Raw genomic sequence first — 23,261 nt, 5'->3', positions numbered from 1 at the left:
ATACTGCACATATCAGATGTAAACCTTGACTTGCTGGGAGAGAACCCGCTGCCTGTTACTACAAACCTTTGAATATAACTATTAGTTTCTTTTGTAGGTCAACGGAGATAAATGTTAGTTTTGTGTTTGCTCTAATAATCAAAAGCACCTTTGCTACAAACTCCAGGCTCCTAGAATCTGATGGAAAGATAGCAATGTGAATGCACAGAATTGCAGGCAACCCAAAATTCTGACAGTACCAGTGTTTCACTATTGCTAAGCTGGGGGCAAAAAGAAAACATAACCTCATCAGATTATAAATGTTATTTCTTGAAAGTCTAGACTATCACAACAACAACAGAGGAGCTGGAGTTGAATCGTCGTGATACAGGTTGGTTTTACATATCCAATAATGTGTTGCGACAATGATCTTCATACATTCAACTTTTAAATGCAAATAAAGGAAATGACTTATAAATCCTAATTAAAACATGTTTTTATGGAATAAAACCACAAAATGGACGTGTGTACAGACCCATGGTGCATGTGGAATGATTGTCTGTGAATGAGTGAATGTAAGGCATATTGAGACTACTGAAGTGGTGACATTGTGCTCTATAGATAAAGTTTACACACAACACCAGTCACATCAGTTTAATCAGACATTTCCTATTGAAGTTCAAAAGTAAAAATACATGTAAAACTCTCAATGATTGTAACTGAGCAAATATAAATTGTGCAATGTCAGTATAATCTATTGTCTGGCAAAGTTAATCACCTGAAGTTGTTTAATTTTTTAATTTCCTTAGTAATAGTTTTCTTTACAACTGTCAGCAAAACATGACTGACAGACACTTAACAGCAGTAGCTATAAAAAGTTAAGTTCACAAGATAGAGACTTTTGGTTACCTTCTTAACTTTAGTGTTTCTTATGAGGAAACGTCTCAATGTGTAGCAGGCGTGGACTTTGGTGCTTTTTAGTGTCACCACAATGTTTCCATAATGCTCGCTGTTTTCTGTTGGCCAGTACTGGTCACATTTCCTCTGAAATACAAACATATGTATGAAATGAAATTAGTCATCAGTCTGAAAACGACACAGTCCTGAAGTCACCACTCTTGATACTTTCACGGAGTGGAGACAGAAAAGTGAACCTACTCTGCCTTTTTCCACAAGGTTTGTGATCATGACAATAATTCCAGTGTTCTGCTCCCACACCATCCTCCAGAAGTCCTCGAATGTCGACTTCAGAGGGCCCTGAGCAGCGATATAAGCTCTGGGCCGGTTGTAACCCTGAAACAGGAGCACAATGGAGTATTGTTTACCGGTAATATTCAATCAATCCTGTCTTAATTTCCCTCAACTCTGCTATAGCTCAGATAACTTACTGACACTCGATATTCAGAGGTCATGGGATTCCTCAGCTGACAGAAACTGTATGTGTTCACGCATTAATAAGTACCATTCAAATAAATCACACTATTTTACTGGCTGTTGGTTTTTATTACACTGACACCTCAGTTGACATTTGAATAAAGCTGTCAGCACATTTAGCACTGTGAAAAATTCCTCTATAACTCAAATACTTCTCAGAGAAATAAAAACCTGCAGTGGGAAAACTAAAGCCGGTTGGTGAGACTCACATCCACATAGTTAGCGTTGATGTAATCCGAATGTTTGGCATCCTTTCCTGCTAAAGCTCGTAATTTCACCCTGCTGTGATCGTCTGTGGAGAGCATCGACACATTTGTGTGAATTATTGAGGGGGTGAAAAGCAGTTGAAAAACATGATCGGTTTTCACAGCGGCAGTCTTTATAATCAAATTTTACATTTGACTCACAGGCCACAATATTGATGTATCGGTTTTTGTGCTTGTTGTCGGGATGATTGGAATGTTCTGCGGTGATTTTCAGGTCGGCTGTGGAGCGCTGGACCTCCTACAGGGAGAGAAGAAAAGCCAAAAATAGGTTTTTATTAAACAACTGAGAAGCTCCGACAGAATTATTGTGTGTGAGGAAATTATATTCATTTAAACTGGTAAATAGATGTTATCATAGGAGCTATTGTTGTGATACTATTGGTTGTTAAATGGGGGGGGGAAAGATTTCATCTTTCTTTCCTTCAAATGTTTCCTCAACATGAGGAGCTCTGAGCGCAGGATGAACGGGGATTTGGTGTCTCAGTGAAGGACGCTTCAGCAGAACAGATGCTTACTGCCACTGGGGTTTGAACTCAAGCCTCCAGTCGAAGAGCTCACTTCTTTTGTTCTTCACTACACCACAGTGCACTTAACCGCCTAAAGAAAGGAACAACATTCTCTTCCAACAGAGCTTCACGGTGGTGCAGTTTGAAGAATAATGCGCACAAGCTTCACATCAAATGACCCCAATTAGAAGGAGTACTCCAGGGGTGAAGCTTTTGCGTCCTTTCTTAACCTAGTTACACAAAAACTGTGATCCCATCGAGTCAACCAGCAGACAGACCTTCTCTAATTAACCTCTGTCGCTTTGAACGCTCTCCGTCCTTCTCTCAACCATCTGTTTAAAATTAGCCACCCAGCACACAAACACATGCACGTGACAATGTCTAAGCGCTTCTCAGGCAGGCATGTGTATAACGTGTTTCAGCTTTAAAAAAAATAAATAAATAAAAATAAAACCCCACTATTGTCGAATTACACCTAAACGTTTCAGTCTTTATTATCCTCCTGATTCTCTGTGGTTGACAAATGTACTCTGCACTGACATGTCAAACGACAAACCAAATCCAAATTTGTTTACACTTTTAATGGTTATATTTTTGATAATTCCACTGTGAAACCACCATTATCTGTGTATTATACTTGAAAATAAAATTTCAAAATAAATAATTATAACACATTTAAGTGGTATGAAAATGTACCTCAAACTCCTCAGCAAACCCTTGCATGTTGTTCTTGTAGAGCTCCATGATGTGTTTAACAAACTGTTTAACAGGAATGGCCTCCATGTCATCTGCAGGACAAAAACAAAAAGAACGGTTATCAAATATTGTGACCATCGCTCCGATTGTGGTTAAAATACTACAAATGGGAAAACATTTACAGCCCAAAGAAAATCCAATATAGTTGAAAAACTAGAAAATAGTGTGCTTGCCTCTGCTTTGGTCTGGAAAAATGATCTTTTACATTGTATTCAAATGTTTTTAGATGAATCAGTGTACAAGCATAAAATCATTTGAATCTCAATTATTTTTGTCAGGCTCAAACATTTTCTCAGTCACAAAAGTAAAAACCTGAGCAGCTTAAACTCTGCCAGAAGCTCATATATTTGGCATTCTGAGCTTTTATAGATCGGCGCATCTGTTTCATCTGAGCCAAATCTGTCTCAAATCACACATGAGGGATCTTTGATAAGGCTGGTCAGAATCACACAGCGACAACAGAGCAGAGGACCCAGCTGTCATCGCCACCGATACTGGCCAATGTCTTCACTAATATACCCTTGCAGCTGGGGCCTGTGGGGCTCTTACTTGCCTCAGCGGTTACAGTGTGGAGGGGAACTCTCATTTTCTGAATGTGCTCATTTATCAAAGGTGTCCAGAGGCTTATCAGTTTAATCAGCTCGTCAGCCGTGTTCTGGGTGAAATGTAACTTTAGCAGCTTCAAAATGTGACAGACTAAGGCCAATTAGGCTCAATTTTTACTTGACAGAATGCACATAGAAGGGGTGGCATTAGTATTGAAGGCCACAACGGGATTTAAATGTTTCAAATATCTTAAAATACAGAGGACCGAATAAAGAAGAGTGTGGGTCAATATAAAGTCTAAGGAAGAAAAAAGAAAGAAAGAAAGAAGAATGCAGAGTTGATATTGGCTTCTGTTGTGCTCTTTAATTGTGATTTCTCCACCTTGAAAAGTCCCTGAGCCTTAAGCGACAGTCAGAGTAAAGTCTGATATCGACAAGCTGCCAGTGCACTGCTGTGTGGAGCATTAAGAGCGAATAGAAGCCAGTCACACAACTGCTGCTGCACTCTTCCTAGAGTCATTGCACAAGAAAATGAACAGAAGTGGTGCTAATATACACAACACAGTAAGAGTAGAAGCCATTTGAAAACAGTGAATGACTTGTGGTCTTCATCAGCAAATAAAGATCAGTTTACATAAATAAGTCAAGACTCCATTATAGTCTTTCTCAGGTTAAATAACAATGGATTTTCAGTTTCAGCAAACAAAACGTAATCACAGTTGGTGTACAGGCAGCAAAAGCACACATTAAAACATAATTACATAACAATGGTGTAAAAACATAAGCTGACAACTGTTAAATAGAAGATTCTAACTAAATTCAAAATACAAATTTTAATCTATAATTTCAGGTCAAAGACAGATATGTGCCTATGGATGTCCTTTAATTGTTTCCTTATCATTGCCCTTAGCTTCACATTAAGTCATGTAACTACTTGTTGTCACACGGATATTCAGCTGGAGATTCTTCTAAATGGCCAAGTTTCTGTTTGTTTGTCTCTCCATCCCTTCTCAAGTCTGTTAAGCATGTTTTTTTTTTAATTGATAAATGAAAACTCTCTCCACCAATTCAGATTTAAATGTGTGATATTGTCTTGGAAATGGGAAAGCAAGCAATAATAATTAAAGGAAAAACTTTTGTCATTGATCTTGATAACTTGAAAACAGATGAACATCATGTATTTGGATTCATCAACACTGAACAGCAAGCGTGGCTCACCTGGTATAGGGATGATTGGGATACTCTCATTGGCCACCACCCGAGGTGAGCTGCTCTCCTCCACATAGAAGTGAGCTGTTTGGAAAAATCTCCTGCAGAGGCAGACACAGAGAGAGAAGTACATTGAGTACAGCACAGTCGAACCCACAAGCTCCCAGCACAAATGATGCAGTAAAGTGTATTAGGGAGTTGTTATCCCATTGTCCTTAGATCCGGTCTGTCAACATCAGCATAGAAATGTGGAATCAAATGACAACAGCAGAGAACTGCTAATGAAAACCCCAGAGTGGTTGGGTCACAGCTGATCGCACACAGATAGCGAGAGCATCTCCTAGAAACAGCTTGAGCAGACTACAGGGAGCAGGTAAACAACTCATAGCGACATCAAGCACACTGCCAAATTTAGATCTTCAGGCAAACTGAAGGCAACTAATCCAAACAGACTCTCTCTTTAGGGCCACTAGGAAAAGGTCCCAATACTCTATTGAAGACAAGATCACATATAAAGGTACATTTTCTGGGGGGAAAAAAATATTCATGATCATTGCCAGCTATTGCTGCTGGAAAGGTTAATGATGAGAACCCAGCAATTATTGATGGATGGTTTCTAATTTTTTACACCCCCTGTTGGACGATTTCTTTCCAATTTTTTACAAAGCCCAAGGTACAAAGTTCACAAAATGAAAAACTGCAAGCAGCCATGATCTCTTGAGAGTGTCTAAATTATTTATCCGGGCATATTACAGCTTTGTAAAAAGGTCAGTTGTGCATTTTTTAAGGTTAATGCATTCGAGACTCAAGATATCCTTTTAGACTTTAAGGACAAATAAGGAGTCTACAATTCTAATATGACTCAAAACAGCAAATGAGGCATCTTTTATGTCCTGAACCCTTTGCATATTCAATCTTCCCTCTCACACACAATGCATACTAATGAATGCACATGAAATGCATATTTTAGTCATAATGTAACAGATTCCAGGTTTTATCCTACCTGTACTTGATGCAGAGGAGGGAGCAGATGCTACTCATTCTTAAAGGGGAAAAAAAAAAGTGTGGCAGAACATGTAAAAGACGTAGGAAGAGAGATTGAGAGAGTGAGTGGCTGAGAGAAAGAGAGAGATAGAGGTGAAAAAAACAATTGGGGGAGGAGAGACCCCCTGGTCTGCATCACAGCCTCCCAGTCCAATGGCTCCTTGTGAGTGCAGATGTGCTCTGGTCTGCCTGACTGTCACTCCCACTGACTCACTCTGATTTCAGGAAACAGCTGGGATAAAATTGACTTCTTGAAATAACGCAAGGTTAAAAAAAACAAAACAAACAACAAAAAAAAAATAAGGAAGTGAAATCTCCCCTTCAACACGAACATCAGCAGCACCAAGACTCTGTGGGACTGAGTGGGATTTGCTCTACATTCGACATCTGTGATTACATTTTTTTTTTTCTAAACGAACCCTCCAAGCCTCACAAAGTTCCAGATGTTTACTGTAACTCCTGCAATAAATTCAACTGTGAACAGACTCATGACCCGGTACCTGTCAAATAAGCAGTAATAAAATAAGTCAGTCCTTTTAAACGCTAATAGAGACTCTACTCAGTCACATATTTCTAAATAAACATTTATAAACCTAATAGATTTGATGTTAAGTAGTTAATGGTCAAAACATTTGCAACCAGAGAAACCGTGTGCCTTTAATAGCTGCTCTGTCACAGACACAGAGGATGAAGAGTAAAGAGAGTGTGAATGGGCCGATTCCATCCTTCACCGTGGCCTTTTTCCCGGGGGAAAGCAGACATCGTCTGCAAACTGAGTTGTCACAACAACAGCTGTGATGGGCATTTCTAATCTTAAAGCTACACCTGCTTTTCTACCTAAATAACAACTTTTAGTGATTAATTCCCCCAAATAAATCTGCTTGGTCTCATTTTCACGCGTCTGTTTTTTTCTATAGATTGCTAAAAATTTGCTGCAATAACATTCCTAATGCTGTACCTCAACTTCATTAATTTATAAGAATATTATATTTACTTTGCCTTCCACATATTTTACACACAAAATACTACTGTTGTTCATTTTAATGTGACTTTTAAACATATGTCTTTATGTGTCTTTATGGTATTTTACTGACTGAACATTTCATGTATATTGACACTTTCATTGTATAACATACAATGGCAATAAAGCATTCAGGTTTCTCCATACGCATCTCGGTATAAAACAAAATATAATCCTACACACACACTTCTGCAGCAGCAGTAAATATGCACAGGACCAACTCAGTCAATGGTCCACAGTGCTATTAGTAACTCATTAACCAGCCGACACATGCTGGTGACCTGGCTTGTGTAATTACCAAGGCACCAATAGCGAGGCTGGAAATTAGCCCAGCAGATGAAGACACAGCTGGGACCCATGCTGCCTCTGCAGGGCCTTCAGGTCTCCTGCCCTTCACCCAGGTGGGTGATGGGTCTGACATGCAAAGCTCGCAAAACAATGGTGCCTTGCGACCTGACTGATTGAGATTGATGCATGTGCATAAAATAGATAAAGAGATGCAGCCAAAGCTAAGGAGAGCAGACTAGAAAATCCAGTATGTGTGAAAATCTAATGAATTCTATGTAGATGAGGGCCACCGCAGTCATTCATACCTCTAATGGATCTCTATATAATATCCATATCTCAATGACACTGCCTCCATATGCAACAGTACTTGATTAACTGTATCAGACCATTGTAATGAAGTTATTCAGCTTTGAGATGAAGCTTCTGGGATGAGGGTTTGTAGGTATAGTGAAGGCTGTCTTACCTCCAGTAAACCATCACGATCAGGAGCATGATGAGGCACAGCAGAGTGAGAGCAGACACCACAACCAAGGGAACGATCCACACCATCCTGCCCATCCCAGGGTGAGAGGTCCGTGACACATTCGACATGTTTGTTCGATCTGGAAGACAATTACAGGCACGTGAATTTAAAATCACCAGTCAACCTGAAGTGGATATTTTGAACTATGGAAGGAAAAGAGAATAAACACACACAACATGCAAATTCCACACAGAAAAGGACTCAAAACCCAACCTGGACTCAAACCGGGGTAATTCCTGCTATGAGGTGAAAGTACCAACAGCTACACTACTGGGCAGCTGATGTATTAACACACACTGAGGTGTTTCACTAGATCAGCCACCAAAGTAGCTTTGCAACACATTTTTACAGGAATTGATTGAAGTATCACATCATCATATTTTCCTATGATGACTTTATGAACAGATATTGAGTTTCTCTCTCAGTCAAAGACAAACTTTATGCATCTTTCATGTTAACTGCTCCCCGTGTTCCCTGTTATGTTTCCATGTTGGTTTGAGATGCAATGCATGAATTTAATGGAAATAACTTGAAATGGTTCCTAAAATAATCACTATTCATCCAGTTTAACTATCTCGCCACAACAAAAATTCATCTCTTTATCTACATTCCAACTCATCAAGCAATTGATCTTAGCTTTTGATCACATAAAACTAAATAAGTTGATCTTTCAAGTCAGTATGTGAATTAAATCATAGGAGAAATCCTGCAGCCACTTCCTGAGATGTCTCATTAACATGAACCAGCTGAGTGGAAACAACCTCAAAATGTAATGCCTCTGGGTGAAGGAGCAAACATTACGTTTTGCTAATGGAAGAGTCTACAATAAACACACACGGACTTTGCATCTACAGAAAAGAAAACTCAATGAGACAGGTCCTACATGATGGATAAAATAATTTTAACCGAAAACTGTATTGACTTTGCTTCACTCCAGATTAACGACACTCCAAATGGTAGTTTTACCTTCTTGTGCAAGATGTAACGGAAAAAAACCTCCTCAGAATAGTGACTGACTGCAAGTTTTAATCAATGTTCCTCAACCTTGCCATTTTTAACATGATGGCAGTGAAGGAAAAAAATAAAAAAAACTTTATAAACGCTCTTGCTTGAAGCAGTGTCTCTTGAAATCTGCTTAAAGGAATTCCTTGAGGCAGAAGCCCACTGGCAGAGAGCCTGCTGCTTCCTTCAGGCCTCTGTGTTGTATTGACACAGAGCCTAGGGCTTTGTCTTTGACTGAGATGGTAACCAACGTAGGCAATGACTTCAATCATGTTATTTGTTTTGATAAACTGGGCTCCATAGCTGTAGGTAGTGTTTATAGAATTCCGCTTTGCGGGGAAGTCTTGCCATGTTTAAAAGCGAACAACAATTTGAGTTCACGAAAGATTTTTCTGTTTGAAAGGGGGATCAAATAGTGTTTTATCGTGTAAAAGACAGTGGTTTGCTCACCGGGATTGAGGGAGAAAGGCCAGTGTTTTTTCCCTTCACTACTGATCTTTGGAGACGCAGTAGAGCTCTGAGGAATCTGCATCTCGGCGCTGTCGTTACGGGGCTCCTGAGTGGGGACTAAATTTACATCTGTGGGCTTGCTCTCCACATCCACCAGCTGCTCGCTGCCGGTGCTTGCAGATGCTGTGGTACCTTTGACTGTAGGTTTAAATTCTCCTTTCTCTTTGGCCGTGGATGCAGGGGTGGGGATTAAAGGCTCTTTGGCCACAGTGCTGTTAACTTGTTTCTCCTCATTGTCAGGTGTCGTCTTGTTTTTTCTCTTCTTCTCCTCCTCCTCGCCTTCTTCCTGCTCTCCTTCTCTCTCGCCTTCCTCTTCCTCCTCCTCACCCTCACGTGCATCCTGGTTCTCCGCGGTTGGGCTGTCCGGCTCGGCGCCATGAGGGGCGGCCTGCTCGGTGCTGGACTTTGCAGGTGTCGCGGAGGCTTGTGTGGGGTTGTGAGTGCCTTGAGGGGCCTGTGTGGGCCATACAGAACTGGGCAAAGAGGAGATGACCCCTCCGCCAACGCCCAGGCCCGCCAGCAAAGTGCTCGTAACTACTGACGCCACGGTGGCCTGACTGCCACTAGAGGAAGGGCCCATCCCCGTTGCCATGGAGACGATGGAGAAGTGGATACCAGAGGATGTCCAAGTGGAAGAACCGGAGCTGATGGGAGCCATGTCTGCGGAGGATGCTGGAGAAATTGTGGGCTGAGGGAGAGGAGAGCACAGAAAACAATTTGCTTAATAATAAATGAGTGTCCCTACTAAAATGTAAAAAGAATTTTGCACTGCCATCTTCTGGTTGACTCACCATCCCAGTCTTCACAATACGAGAGCCTTCAAATATTCTGGTTGTATTAGCTGGAAAACAAAAGACAGAATCAGCAAAATAACAGCACATTATTCTGTTGTGGGTTTTGCATATGCGTTGTGGCTGTTACAGTGTATACATTCTCAATGACAGAGTTTTGACCACCAACCTCTGAAGAGCAGCGTTTGGCTGAAATCACTGCGCAGATCACGCTGACACACTGCCTGCACCCTGAACAGGTACAGCACGTCAGGGGACACATTAGTGATGACCGCTTTCTGCAAGAGAAAACACAGTTATTGAATAACGTGACTAAAATATATTTTCAATACAAAGTTGTTGTTTTGTTTTTTGTCTTTTTTAAATGAAAATGAACGAGGTGAAGGAAGTATTCCGTTAGATGCAGAAGAACAGACGGTGACACAAGTGATTGATGCCTTTTAAAAAAACCTAATTTATTGTCTAAATTAATTGTGTTTTTCAGTTTGCAGACAGCTGTACTTCTGCTCAAATTGTCCTCAGAATGGATGGGCGATTGCTTCTGGTGTGGCAGAGCTAGTATTTCTCCAAAATAATTCAGATAAAGGTGTCCAGAGATAGAAACTGAAAATTGAATAGAGTGTGAGAATAAGAGTGAGAATAACGGTGTGAGCACTAGAGAGAGAGAGAGAGACAGAGTGAGAGACTCTCTCTCTCTCTCTGTCAGCAGTCCATGTGGATTTGGGGTTTACTGGATGTATAGCTGAATGATAGGTTTTTGAATGTGTAAAAAAAAAAAGTATTAATTAATTCGTCATGCTAAAAATGTTTCTCCTGTTAAAACACAACATTCTGCATTTGTCTGTCTCGCCACAAAACCACAGAACAGGAAATGAGGATTGTTAGACTGGTAGAGAAACGACAGCTGTGCCAGAGCACCCTGGGGTGACGTATGGCTGATAGAGAGCTAAAAGGTCAGTAACATTTTGCTGGAAGCTGCCTAAAGTGGAGGCTGTAGGTGAAGCAATGTCTTTGTTAAACATAGAACTGAAGCAATGTGGAAGTATCCTTAAGCTGAGTGAGGCTTGATGTTTTTCGGAGCTGTATTTCCAGTGTTTTGGTTCAAATCTGAACATTATCATGGATATTATTAGACCATATCTGAATCACTTCCTGTTATCATCAAAACCAGAATACGTCATCACCGAATGTAAACAAAACGCAGTAAATATCCACAAACTCAAACCAAACAACATCAGCCACTTTCAGTTTAGGTGATCAAGTCACTTTCTAATATTCCCTCTATTAAACCAATGTTTTATTGTCAGTTATCTAATTTTAGATATTAATGTTAATTGTTAATTCTTTAATTAAATCTTGGCAGGGTGTGTATGCGCCAGCTGTTTTCACCTAGGAATCAATTTGAACTTGTCACTCTCATCAAGGAACGATAGGAAGGCTGTTGGCCCCGCTTCAATAATTTCTCATTTATTTCCGATAAAACAAAATTCAATTTGACCAATACAGCACCTCTGAATACCATGCTGTAGTTCTGAGCAGCCTTCTTGACAATCACAAATGGCGTTCTGATTTTTTCTCTCCGAGCTTCTTTCGGTGATTCACACATCATTTAATACAGTCACGTTGATAGTGAGACTTGGTCAGGATGAGTTTTGAAACCCGCTCCACTGTATGGACTTGACTCCACCAACTCACTACATGGACACTCTCTGGATGTGGTCCTCATGCATGGCCTGTCAATGGCGTGTCCTCTGTTGTTGACTTGAATGTGTCTGACCACTATTGTGTGCTTTTTAATATCATTGGTTTTATTCAACAGGAGACCTCGCTGTGGTGGGAGAATGCCATCGTAGTCCAGAAGTGGCAGCACATTTTATTGAAGTCCTCAATAAAAAGTCCTCGAGTTATTTTACCTTCATCCTGTGATTTTATTGTGAAAACTTTTATCAGCAGAGTGAAATCATCTCTCGATTCAGTGGCTCCATTAAAAGAAAAGTAAAAGAAAAAGAAAAAGAAAGGTACAGGCTAAGCCTACACTGCAGTGAAGAAAGGAGAAAATCCCAAAACAGAAAAGAAATCGCAGAGAGTCTGAAAGAAAACAGAAGAATCATAAATTGACAATTATCAAATATGTTGCACACGAGTTAAAATTTCCCATCTGGTACTCAAACACCTACTTCAATAATAACTCAGAAATAATCCCAAGATCTATTTTTAGTTCAATCAATTTATTCTGAAAATCATGAATCTCAAACAGATTCACAGAGTTCTCAGCAGATCACCTTAGCAACAAATTGGAGTTTATTAGATTGAACTTATTAGTCAATCAGTGCTTGTTTTGTTTCATCGGAAGAAATACAGGACAGTTTTGTGTTGGTGCCAAGATGCTTGGTCAAATTCTCAAGTCAAACAACTAACCTATCTTTTCAAACCAAATCCTACATCACTTTTTAAGTCACCATATAGATTGCTTGAAGATGAAGTCCTAACAATTGGTATTTGTAATTTCTATGTGATATCAGGGCTCATAAGTTTTCATTATCGGTCCTGAGGCTCAGAGAGAGAACTTTTTCCCCAAAGTATTGGCATTACCATTAAACCCATGTCCTTTCAGACTTTTAGCTTCATTTCATTCTACACAGAGAAAGTGACAATAAATAGGATTTTATCATATGAAACAATTTTCATACAGTCAGTTCATCTGTCCCAAGGCAAGTTGGATGATTAATTGTAATACCCTGGTCTCTGGTTTTCCCTAAAAATATATATTTCAGGCCTTCAGCTTTTAAAGAACTCAATTGCTTGATCACTGACAAAGACGAGAAGGCAGGCCCAGATTACACTAGTTTCAAAGACTCCGCATTGACTCTTTATGTTTGAGGATCAATTGTACGTTTCTGTAGTTGGTTTTTAAATGTTTAAATGGTTTTTGGCCTTCTGATCGTAAAGAGCTACTTCTATTATACTCACCCTCGCAGACCGGGAGGTCCTCTGGCATTGGCCTTTTACACAATTCTAAAAGTGAATACTCACACCCACAATGAGGCATTATTTCAATACTGAGGATCAACCTGCTGGGAAAATTGAAGGCAGCAGAGAACCTTAACATTTCTAGACCTACTTATTAAATTAAACTTTAAACCAATGTCACAAGTATTATTTATGTTGTAAAGGTTTTTTGGTTTTTTTTTTATTTTCATTTGCTTTTCAGTGCTGTGTTTTTTAAAATCCCCATATAATCATTTGAACCAACATTGAGCCGTCTTCTCGATCAATGTTTTGGCGATTTAATGTGTTACTTTGCTTCTTTTAGCATAAATCTCCAGTGCTTCCCCCAGTTGGGTCCACTCTGCACTGGCAGCACAGAGCAGGTCAGACTTCATCCTCTTAAATCGTGAAGAATTTCGTGCTGCATTTGTTTTGTATCAAATGTGCTTTATAAATGAAGATTGATCAACTGATTGATTCAAATTCTTGTAGAGTACTCAAGTTAATCTCGATAATTGGAATTTATCTTTAGCTCAGGACAGTCCTCTATACTGATGGCATGCTTAAGATTCATTTCAACTCGTTCATTATTTTGGAATAATTTGACAATTAGTTAAACTGCAAGGCAAGTTACATACCAAGATACAGCATTGAGATAAACTACTTTAAAACAAGGCCCCTAATTCCTGCATGCTCAGAAAAGGGCATTTGTCATAAAACTTACTAACATATTTTCCTGACATCAAAGAAGCAGATATGCATGATCCACTGTGGTAGTGTCAGGGCGGAGTGGCTGAAACACACCACATACTCGGTATAAATATTTAAAACTACATTACCTATTTGTTTTTCTGTAATTTAAGAAAAAAAAAGGTTCCAAGTTGACCTCCATCCACATGGGAGGATATCAAGGTGAAAGAAAACCCAATAGTGCTAACCACTACATCTGTAAGTCGAAAGTTGCCAAAATGAATGCTTTGCATAGAAATCTGAAACAGAAAAATAAATATATTTCCTTTTCCTCTTCTCTCCTATGATCAATCACAAATCTGTTTCATTTCATTAGTGCGAAGTCTCATTTAGCGAAGTACACACCCTGGGGTTTGTGAACATGAAACATACCACCTGTGTAAATTTCTCCTAAAACCAATTACAATGTCACAAAATCATTTTGTACAAGTTAAACAGATTATTTCAAAAAATAGCCTTTTAGCATTTCTGCGCACGCATCATCCTGCACAATACGGGATGAACATCAAAGTGACGCAAACACAATCTTGTGAGGGTTATTACCTAAAAGGATTAGCTAGTCCAAGCCTTCAATACCACCCCCTCTGTGCAGTTACCCACACAAAATCTGAGCCGCTCATGTAGCAACAAAGCAAGCTCCCAACCCACGGCAATGACGAGTGCATTTATGGGAACACAAGACCAAGCTGGAGGTAGGAGTACCACCAGGGAACTGATCCCAGGTCTCTGAACTGGTGGCGGTGGTTTTTTTTCTTCTTTTCTCTGTTGCACTGTATATATCCAGAGAGGCAGTCATGCAGACTATCAAGACGGTTGGGGGTCAACGCGCTTTAACGAGACGCACAGTTGGGTGTTTGATCTTTCACAGATGTGTGACCAGAGGGAAGAATATATAGTCTGAAAATGAACATTGCTGTAGGTGAAGCCTCCTGCGGGGTGGGATACATTTCCGGAGACGCACTGAAAAATATTCTGGAAGGATACAATAAGCGCTCATTGTTTGAAGCAGCTGAGCTGAATTATATGATCAGTGGATCGGAGATCTGAAGAACTACACTTGCTCTGCATTTGTTACGAGAAAAAACGTGTGCTCAAAGAGCTGCCTATGCCGTCTGAAACCAGAATATTCTTTCCGCAAAATTATTATGGGTTTTCAAACGAGTGAAATGAAAGCGCATACATGATTTTGTTTGTACAGTTGTTTTTTGAATTAGCTTTTTGACCCTAAAATCCAAACAGCTTCTTAAGAAACACTCCCAATGAGTGCAACGAAGTAAACAAATAGATACTGGGAATATTCCATCTGGGAAAGAGCCACAGGTGCATTTGTCAGCACACCATCAGCCCGGCTTGTCTGTCTGTGACAGGGTAACGCTTCTATTGTTATACAGGTGAGTGACAGGTGAGCGTCTGAGCCCTCATATCAACCAGCAGCCACTTGCAGTGTTCATCACAAGCTGCCACCTCCTGTACACACTGTTACTGATCCGGCAACCTCTGAACCTGACACACACATCTGAGGCTCTGCAAACTATTCAGAGCTGCTTCAACAGCAGACACTGCAAAGATAAAATAAAACAAGCATGTTTGGAGAGAGCGAAGAAAGGAGTGATTCGGCCCAGTTATGGTCAGGAGCCAGCAGTTCTTTGTTTTGCTTTTTTTTGTTTGTTTTTTTTCTGAATGGGAGATCATAATAATCCTCACCATGCTCTGGTCTCCGGTCTTTGTGAAGGTCTTTTCATCGGCGACGTCACGTTTCACCCAGCTGTAGGAGACCATGTAACTGGTGATAGGTGGGTGGTAGACTGTCAGAGGGCGTTCCCAGCTCACCATCAATGCCGTCTGATTCAGTGGCTTGATCTTCATGTTCACAGGGGCACTGCTGCACACTAAAAGACCAGAAAGAAGTAAAAGGGCATGACAGCATTACAGCAGCATTAGGAGAGAAAAAAAAAAAACACAGGAGGCATTAGATGCTCGATGGAGATGAAGGGCTGTGATTGGGAGGACTGCTTGACCACATGCATTTGTGTCTGCTGATGAGTGGGGGAAGAATTCAGCCCGACTTTTAACAAGCCTATTATTACTGAATCCGGCCGACTTGCCTAAAAGCCTTTTCCTCTTGAGTAACCTCTAAGAATATATGATACTATTGTAAATCAATGACAAAAACACTCCTGATGGCTCAGTTGGGGTCAGACAAATCCTTCAGGTATCAATGGGGAATGTCCAACACGATGCTCAAGTCTTTTTCATGACAACACAGAGGGATCCCCTGCAGGGCGTCGAACAGTCCTGAAGACTGAGATCCATGTGACCCAGATAATACATCAACTTATTGTTTGTACATTTCCTGTGAGCCCCCTGTGTAACATTAAACAGTACGTATGAGAGGGACGTGGGAAGAAAAATGCAAAACTCATCCTGAAGGTGGCAGTGTAGGCCACAGCATGGCTGTTTCCACAGGGCTCCATCAGCATGAGTAAAGGACAATCTGGACATGCTTCTCAGCACATTAGGGCAACAGCAATCAAGAACTAGTGTCAAATGATTATGTGCTCTCAGACTTTCTGTCAAATTGAAATTGTCACCACAGCTTTCTCCATTTGCACAGTGTAGCCATGACGCAAATTATGCCCCGTGTTATGTGAGAGGGAGAAAGGAAGACGGAGAGGAGGGTAATCAGTCAAAAGGAACACAGGGGAAAAACAATGGGGAGAAAATCTCAGGGTGTTGATTAGGTATGACAAGTGTGAAATACATTAGAACCTGTTGGGTATTCATTGTCAGCTTCTGCAGCTTAAAAACATCCATTTGATATCAGTTGAATACGTCGCTTTGCTTTTAGTGCCTGCATTGTTAGTGTTGATATAGTCCTCTCCTGTTATAGCCTCTTTATCTATCAAATCAGACTTGATTTGTATCTGTAATTACTAGATACCGTAACCATCTTCTTGCCTGCTGTTCTGCATCTTGCAATGAAGCACTGTTATGTCTCAATGTTTGCAAAAAAATGGTTGAAATAATATGATGAACTATTTTTTTTTTCCTGTCTGAATCTGTTGCAGTAAGGTTTTCATCATCTATCTTACCATCAACTGAAGGTTACATTGCAGGAATCAAATGTTCATAATGCCTGACGAGTGTCCAACATACTAACATGACAAAGCCTGAAACGAAATGTGACATTTATCTTTGAATATATAAACTATGTTCTTCAATCCATCAAAGCAGAGCATGAATGTTTCTCCGGCTCCCACCGTGGAGCAGATGAGGAGACTGCTGTCAACAAATAGCTTTGCTGCGTCTCACTTCTGATGTGGGAACAGTGCGTTTTAAAAAAAAGCTCTCTACATTTGAATAATGATGGTAGCAAGAATTTCAGTGAAGACTCACACACACACAAAAAAGAGATAGTTCTTCCCTTAGCATAAATAGGCTTTTTGAAACTTTCAAGGCGAGCTGGGTTTTGCATGTCATGTTGTAAAAATAACAACTGACAAGAATATTTATTATATGACTCTTGTTGACATTGCAGTTAAAAACTTGAATTTGCATTGGAGAATTACATTAATTCTCAAAAAATTGGAAAACATTCTTGAGTGTATTTTGCTTCGACGTAATGCACGTTTAGCATTTTCTTTTATTTCTATTCTGTAACCAGAAATATAAGGAAGTTCAGGGTATCGCCGTGGGCTGTGGGAAATTGTGATTGACATTTACAATCTAATTCTGACATTTTACACTCAATGAAATTGTGGGAAAAAAAAAAACACGGAACAGTTTATGACAATGACAATGACAATTTAAGCGGTACCAACCAAAGTATTATACTCTAAGCAGGCGAAGGACTAAATCTGGTTTACTTGAGAGGTAAAGAATCAGATGCAAACATACAGGATTCACTGCAAACAAACATAAATGCTGCCCTATACATCCCGACATGATTACTGGACCAACAATCAATCTGGACCACACAAACTAATCTGCCATCTCCATTGTGCATCTGAAAGGTTAGCTCTGCATCTAATGGCCAAACAACTTGCATGGCTATAAAAACCACAGTGATGGAACATTCAGTCAAGGTGCAGCCCCGGCTTTCACAACATTTTACAAGCAAAGCCATCATTTACCGAGCGTGGACAAATACCACCCTACAAAACAACCTTGACTGATGTCACCTTTGAAGAAAAGACTGACGCCGTTTATACCCTGCACCTCCAATCACCCATAGATCCTTCTATCTCAACACAGAGGAGAAGAAATGTGAGACAGGCACAAAGAGAAAATAACCAAGAGGGGGGAGCAGAAAAACTGGAGGGACATTGGACCACATCCATTCTGCCAACTGACATAATGCCACAAAAGCAATTTCACAACTTAATTTGTATGGGTCTATTTTAGCTGTGCCACATATTAATGATGATTGCTGATCGGCCCTGCTAGAGTGCTCCGACTTCATCACAAGCGTCCCCAATCAATTCTCCCCACTAGACACCAACAACACCACTTTAAGGAGCAGCAGCCTTTCTCATTAGTCTCCATAGTTCCTGTACTGTTCTCTTAAAGTGAGCGCAGCAAAATACTCGCATAAAAGAGAAAGACAAACAAAATACTGTGATCAAGCCCTGCATGACGCCTGTGCTTGGATTTAATATGTCCTTTGAAGAAAGAGTTGTAGCAGTGAACGAATGGCATGTGCCCCTGCAATTGTAGTTACTTAATAATATAATATTTGTTTAAATGTCCAATTTTTTTTTAAACAATGTCAGGGAGAAAATGGGAAAGATGCTCTCCATGAACTTTTTTACTGACCTGTTGTGAGCAAACAGTGAGGCAGAGGTTAGTTCTATCATCTCACAGAGAGAAGTCCTGATTCAAACCTGATGGATGACAGGACCTTTCTGTGTAGAATTAACATGTTATACCTTGACTGTGTTTTGGGGTTTGGTCGTGGCTCTCTGTTTGAAGGTGTCTATGAAACAGCCATGGCAATATCTTTAACCGTGACTTTAAATCATTGGTCTTATGTCTTACAGTGGGAGGGACTCAGGATCTGAGAGCACGTGTCAGAGATTTCACAACAGGCATTTGACTAAACCACACATTATCACTCTTTCTACAAGCTAAAGACATGGTACCATCAAACTCGTACCATCGCACCATCAAACTCACTGTTGGATTAAGTTCAGATAATCCATGGCACACAATGTAGCAGGTAACAAATCTAAAGGACTGATCAAATCTTTAGTGTTCATCTTTGTGATGGTGACTTGTGTGGCTGTAACCAGGCTCCAATGACGTTATTCTGGGTATAATTTATCCGAGATGGAGTAATGAATGCAGGGATGATTTCAGCAAGATTGTATGAATGGCATCTCCCTCTAAACAAAACAAATGTGACCTCTAAACTTCCTAAAACGCAAATGCTGTCACAATTAGCTTTATAAAAAGTGCTATTCAAAGCTACTCCTGCAGGCTTCCGAAGCAATTACACCACTCACGAGTTTTAAAATAAATGGCACCATGGTGGTTGCTAGAAAACAAGATACATAGCAATATTCATTGTAATATCAAATTGCTTTATTTACAGATATTCTTACTTGGTGTGATTTCTGACATAACCTTGTCCCAAGGAAGTGCACATTATGTCATCCAACGTCCAGCCGTCTTCTATGTCCACTTAATCAAACTTTGGTCCCTGGGGCTGGAGCTCAGCCCAGCTGGCAAGGGTTTAAAACTGGCCAGACTGTGGACGCTGTTCGCGGAGACCGTCAATCATACGCCAAACACCACAGGCAACGTACAGTCACCAGTTGACCTCGCACGCATGTTTTCAGATACTGGGTTGAAGCCAGAAATACCCAGAGAAAACACATACACACCAACAGACAAGTAAAATAACCAAAATTCACACAGAGTTTCAAAGTAAACCATTTGTCCTCCTGCTGTGAGGGGAGAAGGCTCCCCGCTGAATCGCCTCTCCCTTGTGATGAGACCATGGCCCAAGTATACAAAAAACATTCAACAATTTAACAAACATAAATGAAATAAGAAATAATGGTAATTATGACAGCTCCCTTTGTTGTAGATTAGTAGAAAATATCATTCAGAGGACAAGAGAGAGAAAACAAAGCTTACCTCTTGAGGCCTCAGTGCTGTAAGGGCTTCCCTGGACCTCGGTCAAATCTCTCTGCCATGCGTCTTTTACAGCCGACTTGAAAACTTTCCGACTGTCCAGGTCCTGCAGTGGCCTGAAGTTGTTCCTCAGGTACTCCACAGATTTGACATGGTCCTGTTGCTCCGTTGTAAAGATGGAATAAAAAGCTTCCAGCTGGGAGGGAATAAGACGAGAAGGAGCTATTGTCACAATGCGCATGTGCGTGTGGATGGTAGACGTAAAGTGTCATGTAGGCCAGGCCAGTCGTCGCTTGGCAGCAGCTGACTCCTCACGACTGGAGAAGAAGAGTATTTGCAAAGAAGCATGCACACCACAGGCAACAGTAGGCACCGGCTTCAATCATCATCCTGCTACCTGCTGGGCTGTAACTTCTCAATGGGGCAAATTTTGTGGCCATTGATTGCCATGAATGATCTCCTGCCGTGTGCTGTAATGACTACACATTACAGATACTGTGGAATCAATGTGTCCTATGGGTGCTTGGAGAAATGAATTACAGGTTCATAAAAAGACTATCTGTGAACGTCACAAACATTGTAGAGGTGGTCAATATTCCTGCAGCAGAAGTCATTTCTGAACAAAAGATTTGTCCTCTTGCAAGTTGATAGAAATTCCACTGAGTCTTGCAAATTTCCACAGCACACAATGCTCTAGAGGAAAAGCAGCTGGGTAACCCAAGAATTGTATGTATAAAAGATGCAGCAAAGGACTGTGTATGGGATCAGCAAAAAAGCGCCGGGCATGATTTGGCATACATTATCTCTCAAAATCTCAAACAGCAGAAACAGTTTGGAGATAAGACATTTTAGCACACAGTCATGTTCCACAAAAAGTAGTTTTTCACCAACTATACATTACAGCAGTAATTGAGACGGCAGTGTTTGGTATTTAGCATCTTGAGCATCGATTCATTTGGATAGAGTAACCGGAGTCCATCGGAAGCAGTTTTCTATTTGAGGGCATGCAGACACCCTCTCAGACCAAAAGCATGATGTATGTATGAGTGCTATCTCACACTCGCTATCAGTCAAATGCCAGTAATTGGCTCCCCCTTTCTGCTTAATCAACCACTATATAGGAAGTTATGACTTCATATGCAGAGGAGCTGGAGAGGAACGAGGGAATCGGGAAGAAAGGGAAGAGGCAGATGAGGGGAAAAATTGCTTGTGCATTGACACGGCGATCCTGTGTGTGTGTGTGTGTGTGTGTGTGTGTGTGTGTGTGTGTGTGTGTGTGTGTGTGTGTGTGTGTGTGTGTGTGTGTGTGTGTGTGTGTGTGTGTGTGTGTGTGTGTGTGTGTGTGTGTGTGTGCGCGCGCGTGCGTGCGTGCGTGCGTGCGTGCGTGTTTTTTAACTCACCTGTGAGTGGGACACATATACAGGCCTGGAGAAGATGATCCACTCCACTACCTTGCTGCAAGGCGGGGTGGTCAGAGAGCCAGTGTATCGGTAATAACTGTCCACCGACGATGGCAGCAGATCCCTCAGGATGAACGACCTGAGGTTGGTCTCCTTTTCTGGTTAAAGCAGGAAATTACAACTTATCAATACACAGATGTACAGCGCAAAAACATTGCATCTTTCACCTGGGCCTTCAAACCTCTGCACATCATGAGCTACATTTAATTCAACCCTTTAAAAGGTTGTTTCCTTTCATTCCCCTTGTGGTATTTGTACGGGCTCCTTGAAAGTTCCATTGGAGGAAAAGCAGTAGTTAAATGCCTCAACACTTGTAATCACTCTGGTCAGATCTCTGTACTCAGATGGGCTGAGAGAGGGGAGCAAAGGGAGAGGAGTCTGATAAAACGGCCAGCTCCGACAGCTGATCTGCGGATGGGTGGTTGCGCGCTCCATTCCATATAACAACTGTGGCATGGGCCACAGGGATTAAGACAGATCCAAATGATTACAGCTCTATCCTCTGATCAGAACCAGGCAAGACTGTGCAGAAAAAATCCAAAACAAAAACAAGCAAGATTCGACCAGAGGGAGATGCCTTTATCTCCTGCAAATATGCTGTGTGGGTTATACAAGTGGGTTTGTTTTTTTTCCTTGAATTATGAGAAAAACCTAAATAAAGCTGAATTTATGTCAAATCCAATCTCTTGCAGCTCACGGCCTTATCTTTAAAGAAACAGAGGTTCGGGGTGTGGTTTGTATTCAGACTACTGAGGCACGGGAAGCCTCGCCCCCACGCCTCATCTGTACTCAGATTCTGTATGCGCAGCCTTTCTTCTCCCTGCCTTCAGACAGCCTACGTGCCCTATCGCTCATGGGCCGCAGAGATGCTGATGGATGGATGACTGTGGGATAACGAGCTAGTGGAAAAGCAACCATCCTAACAGGGCAGAAGGCGAGGAGTGTTTAGCACTGTGCAGGAAGAGACTCCAAAGAAACCACCGCACCCACACAGGGTCTACATCAGCTGAGAAAGGGTCTTAGCATGAACATCTGCAGTGCAGAATCCACAGAAACACAGACTCATAAAATAATCAAGTTTGGGGCCTTCTCTTCGTCAAAGTTACTTAATAAAAGAGTAGTGGAGCTCAATTATCTCTGTAAAACAAAAACAAGCAAAGCAGACTGGGCTGAACAAACTAATCAGAAAATAATTCCTTTTACTTTAACTGTAGTCAATGATCTGTAAAGAGGAAAAACCTTGCTGTCGATCTTGACCCATTTTCTTATTCTTAGCTACTCCGCTTAACACATTGATATTTTTGCCAAAAATAAAAATATTTTTATTCACGCTCTTACCAGCACATTATGTACTATAGCAAATGTCCATCGAAAAGAGTTTAACTTCAATCATTAATGAGGCCTAGCCATGTGGAAGCAGCGTGAGAGGAGTCCATTTACTTCGTTACCATACATCTTTATACATTTAGACGCACTTGTCAGTGAACGATAATGTACACAAAAAGACTGTCAGCAGCAGGTTGTTAAACAAGCCATACGTGTCCATGTAAACAGAGCTTGCTGTGTCTCCATCTGCAATGAAGAATTACACAGTCGAACTGAAACATGCACTTTAGGGCTGCCTGAGCTAAGGCTATGCATCGAGGCTGGCAGCTATAATTCAGCACGATGTGAAAAACTGTGCTGATACACACAAACCACCAATATCTTCTATGTTAATATGAGTCAATGCATTGCATTGCACGAGTCCAAATGAGTGTGTACATTACTATGCGAGTCAGATTAAAAGCAGGGGTTGTCCAATTGAGGCTCACGTGTAATTCATAGTTATGTCTCTATGAGTGATGCTCCTTTGAGGACTCCAACTGTGGAGCTACACTAGCAAAGGGAGAGGCGGTCTCTTGCAAATTTTGCCTCCTTTTGAAGTTAAACTCTTCCTTTTTCCCCTGTTTAGAATCATTTGGCCTTTTCAAAAAAAACAGAAGAAAAAAGGAAAAAAGGCTCCGAATGTTTAAGCAGCTGAATACGATATTTGTTTTCTGGATATGGGG

The 23,261-nt window shown here is 40.9% G+C and overlaps 1 protein-coding gene across 1 annotated transcript in view; it reads right to left on the bottom strand.

The window, feature by feature from the left end:
* LOC308129321 (receptor-type tyrosine-protein phosphatase gamma-like) overlaps window positions 1-23,261 on the bottom strand; it is a 109,730-nt gene that overhangs the window by 9,867 nt on the left and 76,602 nt on the right. The window contains exons 7-19 of the mRNA XM_080495236.1: window positions 21,151-21,308; window positions 19,754-19,946; window positions 15,317-15,501; window positions 10,044-10,152; window positions 9,875-9,924; window positions 9,024-9,771; window positions 7,512-7,650; window positions 4,705-4,796; window positions 2,882-2,973; window positions 1,821-1,917; window positions 1,623-1,705; window positions 1,138-1,272; window positions 889-1,023 (exon numbers count right to left, since the gene is read on the bottom strand). Coding sequence (XP_080351362.1) covers window positions 889-1,023; window positions 1,138-1,272; window positions 1,623-1,705; window positions 1,821-1,917; window positions 2,882-2,973; window positions 4,705-4,796; window positions 7,512-7,650; window positions 9,024-9,771; window positions 9,875-9,924; window positions 10,044-10,152; window positions 15,317-15,501; window positions 19,754-19,946; window positions 21,151-21,308 — 2,216 coding nt within the window. The remainder of the gene's footprint in view (window positions 1-888; window positions 1,024-1,137; window positions 1,273-1,622; window positions 1,706-1,820; window positions 1,918-2,881; window positions 2,974-4,704; window positions 4,797-7,511; window positions 7,651-9,023; window positions 9,772-9,874; window positions 9,925-10,043; window positions 10,153-15,316; window positions 15,502-19,753; window positions 19,947-21,150; window positions 21,309-23,261) is intronic.

Source organism: Blennius ocellaris (genome assembly GCF_963422515.1).
Source record: "Blennius ocellaris genome assembly, chromosome: 4".
NCBI classification, from domain to species: Eukaryota; Metazoa; Chordata; class Actinopteri; order Blenniiformes; family Blenniidae; genus Blennius; species Blennius ocellaris.
The sequence above is the reverse complement of the archived record's forward strand: the minus strand, read 5'-3'. Positions and strand labels throughout refer to the sequence as shown.